Source organism: Lactuca saligna, chromosome 8, assembly GCF_052625555.1.
Source record: "Lactuca saligna cultivar CGN05327 chromosome 8, ASM5262555v1, whole genome shotgun sequence".
Lineage (NCBI taxonomy): Eukaryota > Viridiplantae > Streptophyta > Magnoliopsida > Asterales > Asteraceae > Lactuca > Lactuca saligna.
Genome location: NC_136424.1, coordinates 212,335,981 through 212,341,624, shown reverse-complemented (window position 1 = coordinate 212,341,624; position 5,644 = coordinate 212,335,981). Strand labels below are relative to the sequence as shown.

Genomic DNA, 5,644 nt, shown 5'->3' with positions numbered 1-5,644 from the left:
AACCATCAAATGTCACTTTCTGACACAAGTTCATCAACGAGAATGACCCAGAAGCGTTGTTGTTGTTGTTTGTTGACATCTGAAAAGGAACAAAGTTTGATTAGAAATGAATCCCTAATTAAACACCCAAATGAGTAATTAGGGCTAGGATCCAACAACATTATTTACAACTTAGAAAGGGATGCCGTACTCTAAAAGTAAATAATTTGAAGGTAAGTGAATGACGATTCACTAATTCTCACCATGAAAAACGAAAAAGCAATTTAGGTTTTAAATGTATTGAAAACTCCTAGATCTTTGAGATTCATTGAACTTTTCAATGGCATGTTTAAATCTCGATATGCATTTCAAATTTGCGACTGGGATGCCGAGGATCGCAAACAAATTTGTGAATAACCATGCGAATCAACGCGGTGCACTCAATGTCTTTATCACCTAATCAATGTGCCGGTGAACCACACACGCTCCATTGATCTATGACAAACATCGAGTCACCCTTCGCTACCAATGTCATCACCAAATTGATGTGCCGGTTAACCACACGCGCTCCATCAACGTTTGACAAGGGTACGAAGTGTAATTCCATGGATTAGCATCATTTTCACATTTTACCCTAAAGTAACTAAGAGTGGGAATTTGTAAAACAATGTAGTTACTTTAATATTTCCATTATACTTTTAATGAGGAATTAAGTGCCCTATCCTATCCGTTCGGCTAACGACCCTCCACCAGTCAAGCAAGCGGTAGATGTGAGTGTACATCCATTAAGCGCCATTTTATAGGCAGCAACCTTATACCCACCTTATAGACTGGCTTCGTGAATGAGGCCTACTAGCGATAAGACTAGCTTATTCTTATACATATATAATAATTAATCTTATAATATCATAATTGTATAAGGGTGTATTTTAAAACATTTCAAAAATACTAGTATCTTAATGTGTATTTAAAATTTTCGGAATTAAGGCTATTTAATTTAAAATTTTAAACACCAAAAATCTTTGATTTAATAATTATCAAAATCAAACAATTAATTTGAAATATTAAATCTTTAGGGATTATCATAAAATTAAACTATTAATTTATTTAATCCTTTTATTTTTAAATATATGGAAAGGATAATACAAGATCTTCAATTATCTAGTTTAAACAATTAAATTGATAATCACAAAGATAGTATTATCCATATCCCTAAAATCTTGGGATCTTATCTTGGGGATAAGGGATTTTCGAAATCCCTAGGGTTTCATAACCCTAATTTCGAAATTTGGAGGCTAGGCAAAAAGGTTTCAAGAACCCTATCAAAAATCGCCAACTAGGGTTTGGCAACCCTAATTTGCGAAAATCACCAAGCCTTAGGGTTTACTTGCCATAAACCCTAATTTGTCAAGTTCATAATATGCATCAAATCCAATTGAAAACAAAAAACCAATGGCTCTGATACCACTGTTATGTTTTATACAAACAATCCTATGTGTGCATGCAACCCTAGTTTGGATCTATGTTTTCACTATAAGACATACAACTTTATGAACACAAAATAAACCCTAGCATGCTTCTATAATTTTCAAAATTTACATAGAAGTGTAGAAAACATACCTTTGTTGTTATATAGCAATAACAACTAGTTTCCTTGATCTCTTGAACTCTCTAGAACTCTTGAAAGCAAGCACCACAATTGTAGTGCCTCTAATGGCTCACAAACACCTTGAAGCAAGAAGGCAACTAAGAGAGAGAAGGGAATGATGCTAATTTCGGCCCTAGGGTTCCCTTGGAATCAAGTGGCCTTAAATTGAAGCATAGGGTATGTATTTATACTATCGGGTGCTAGGGTTTCAGTCAAAACCCTAATGGACAGCTTAGCCACCAAGCAGCCCAAGAAACCTTATGGAATGAGGCCTTGGACGAAAATATGATGATCCTTCATCATAATTTCGTTCCCCCTTAGTCCATTAGGTTTCCTAGCCCAAAACTCAACTATCACACAATTAACAGTTTATACCCCTTTATTTAATTTGTCTCTTTTAGTCACCAAATTAATTCCTAATTAATTTATGACTAATACTAATCAAATAAATATGATTTCTCCTTTAATATATTATTCTTATAATATATTAATAAATCATAATATCTCCTCTCTCATATCAAATTACCTTGTCAAGTTGCTTTGGTGAAGGCAACCCAAAAGGACCATGCACACTCGGGTCAAGTATATACCAAATATGGTTACTGACTTAGACATTAATCCAACACTTCCGTATAGACAACTTTCCCGAAAGCCCTTGTCTTCGTCGGCAGTAGGAGCAGCGATGGTGGTTCAATGAAGGGGATGGCAACGTTGTGGATGGGAGAGATAAGGGTGGCGGCGGCTGGAGGATTTAGGGTTAGGGTTTATAGGGGTGCAAAATGAGATGAAGGGAAGGGAAAGGGTGGTGAGTTTAATCCACCGTCCCCTCAACTCAAACTTTTGACCAATTAAACAACTTCAGTCCCTCCTTCCCCATTCTTTTCAAACTAAGCCCTTATTTTACTCTTTAGCCCCTGCTTTCAAAAAAACTATTCAATACAAGTCCATATGATACGGTTTAACCCCCAACATCCAGAAATATAAGTTTTAACTCCTATTGCTAACACTGATACTTTATCATGGAGTTAGGGCTAAAATAAAATAAAATATAAAATATATCTCGGGGTTTTAGGGCTTATTATTTATTTATTCACTTATTTTATTTTAAACCGAATGTTACACCATAGTTGCGGACTCAACAAACAATCAGTAATGGGGTAAAATAAACTAAATAAATTTGAAAATGGAACAGACAACTTTTTGCTATATACTTCAAACATAGCCTTAGTTTTGAAAATCGTGTAGACTATATTATAAGTGTTAGGTTCAAAGTAACTCTTATAAATGATCCTTTAATAAGCAGGTGCTTTTGTTTTTACAAACGGATGTTTAATTAGAGAATCGGATTAAGAACTTGGGTCCTAGCTGCTAACCATTTTGACCCAGGAAGAAATTAAAACAAATAGGTTTATCATAATTTAGTGAACGAATAAAAATGATTGCAATTGACCTTACATAAGTTGACTTTCTTGCCGTGGGGTGCAAGTGCTACCGACTAAACCAACCTAATTTATAAATACTATGTACTTAGCATTATGAATATTCATCTTTCTGATCACCAAGTATTGCCTTCAAGTTGAGGTTGGTTGTTTCTTTCTTTTCAAAACCTATTCTTCTAACATGAAATGCCATAACACCAACATCATTTTCATGATCCTGTGTTCTTTTTTCATGAAAGAAAACTTATCTCAAGTAGCTAGGCAAAAATGTTTATCGTTATTACTTACTTTTACCAAGCTTCTCCGGTTTGATCTACAATATCTTTTATCCTGATTCTGCTTCATCTGTTTGTACCTATTTTGCAAAAATGTTACTTGACACTGTTATCTTCAGGAAACATTGGATGATGCTCAGCCAAATGGAAGACCCAAAGGAATATGGCCTGATTGTTAAGTCAGATTCCGTTGAGAAAGTCACGGAAATGACCTCACATACAAAGACCAACGAACTTCAGTTCTATTTGGTCAAGAGTTGTCCTTCCCCTGAGGAAGTAAAAAAAGAAGAGGCTCACAAGTTGTATCAACAGACGAGTGTTTCTATGTACCATATCCTTCAACAAATAGATCTACGAAAGGTAAGTGTTGATTAAAATTAATGTTCATAAGAAATGATGGGTATTGCTTTAAAGTGACAACAGTAGAAATATCGTGCTCTTCTTTGGATGAGTTAGGAAAAACAACTCACACGTCTTCCTTACAGAAAGATGAACATCAAATAAACTACGAATTAATGTGGATTTACAAGGAGTTAGAGTGGAAATCAAGTTCACTCATGTGCCTTGAACGAGCTACTGTAGATGATGTGAAGCCTCATTTACCAATCAGACCAATACCAAGAACAGCTGGTTTTTTGCATTTGACTGAAAACGATCCTCAATCTCCTGTAAGAGTTGATTACATTGACCATTTTTCCTCCCGACTTTCCCAAAATTCTTGAGCAAAATGAAAGGGACTTTTTTTAGAGAAGTTTTCTGTTTCTGTGGATTCGTGGCCAATTTTTTTTTTAATTTTTTTTGTAGGTTTATATTGGTATTGATAGAAAACGATGCCATAAACGGCTAAAGAAAGAGAGGATAGACATGGAATATGTGAAACAGGTTCAAGAAGAACTTCTTTATTCAATGAAATCGGGTAACAGGCCAACCCATGGTACACAAGAGCTTAACGATGTGGTATATACTGATAAATTATAATTTATACACATAAATTGCTTATCTTCCTTAGATTGTTATATTGATTTTGACATATAATTTCTTTCTACTTCCATTTGGAAGATGGAAAGCCTTGTACACAGGATTCAACATGGAAACAATAATGGGAGAGAGGAAAAAAAATTCTTTCACGAAATAAAAAATCTTAAAGAAACAATAGAAACATATACTGCACCAACAGAACCTGACCCTCGTAGTAATTGGAGAAGATATGATGTTGGAGGATTGAGAAGACGACTCTATGAAGAACAAATGAGGCAGCATCGTATTAAAGTATAGTTTTAATTCCTCAACTGAATTAGAACTTTTTTTGTTCAATTTTTCATTATATTACTACTCACTTCATCTATATGTTTTATACAATTAGATTTACTTAAACCAAATTGACGAAATAAAGAGGGATCAAAAGGAACGTACCACTAAAGCGACCCGACTCAAGGCAGAGTTGGAACTTGTGAGAAAGAGCATCAGAAGTATGGATAGGGAACTTGAAAAGCTTAATTCAAAGAGAATTAAAGCCTATAAATGTGCTTATAAGTATGGTGAGCAGAAGGAGGAGGTATTATCTGCAGCTCCTTTTCATTTTTTTAATGTTTTTTATGCAATAAATAGATATCATTGATTGAGAGGGGATACCGATTTACTTATGTTTCTATAATTCAGAAGTCAAGTTATAGTTACTATCCACCGCGGGCTAATGACATATGTTAAAGAACAAGCACAAAAAGAGAATCACGGAGACAGGTTTGTGAAGATTGCAACATCATTCATTCCCCTTTTAATGTTACATAATAATCGTAACAACTGCACTGATACGGCAAGAGTTAAAAGTGGACATCTTTATTCTTAAGACAATTGTTTGGTCTTTTTGTTAATTTAAAACTCGTGAATGGTAGGTTGAAGAATTCTTGAAGCAATATTGGAGCAATAGCAAAGTGTAGTGGGTGATATAATGTGTGCAAGTTTAATCCCGAACACTTCTAAAGCAACTATCTTAAGATGTATTAGAGCCTGATTATTATTTATTTCATCATTACACCATGTTCCGTTTGCTTTTATGAGTACCCAATAAAAAAGTGTTGAATAAAATTTCATTTTTTCATCAAAAATGTTTTGTATTGGTTGCCATTACTTATGATTCTAATGATAGAATTAGTAGGATCAACGAAAATGACTTATTAAGATAACTAACTATATTGTATGTTCACACATGGCAATATTTGTTTTTTGTACTTATTTATCCAACAAACTTGTTTCATATGTTCACAAATACCCATTATTACCGGCAAACACAGGTTTTAGCCAGT

General features: G+C 34.3%; 1 protein-coding gene across 1 annotated transcript; it reads left to right on the top strand.

Moving 5' to 3' along the window:
- The first annotated feature begins 3,190 nt into the window (after nt 1-3,190).
- LOC145012418 (uncharacterized) lies at nt 3,191-5,413 on the top strand. The gene is made up of 8 exons (XM_078971227.1): nt 3,191-3,208; nt 3,461-3,701; nt 3,827-4,009; nt 4,146-4,298; nt 4,401-4,610; nt 4,705-4,896; nt 5,001-5,081; nt 5,234-5,413. The coding sequence occupies exons 2-7, from the start codon at nt 3,471-3,473 to the stop codon at nt 5,046-5,048; spliced, it is 1,017 nt and encodes a 338-aa protein (XP_078827353.1). The 5' UTR covers nt 3,191-3,208; nt 3,461-3,470; the 3' UTR covers nt 5,049-5,081; nt 5,234-5,413.
- The last annotated feature ends 231 nt before the right edge of the window (nt 5,414-5,644 follow it).

Coding starts and splice junctions, on each gene's coding strand:
- LOC145012418 (XM_078971227.1), top strand. CDS start 3,471: ATGATGCTCAGCCAAATGGAAGACCCAAAGGAATATGGCCTGATTGTT. Junction 4,010..4,145: donor AAAACGATCCTCAATCTCCT/GTAAGAGTTGAT, acceptor TTTTTTTTGTAG/GTTTATATTGGTATTGATAG. Junction 4,897..5,000: donor ATGGTGAGCAGAAGGAGGAG/GTATTATCTGCA, acceptor TCTATAATTCAG/AAGTCAAGTTATAGTTACTA.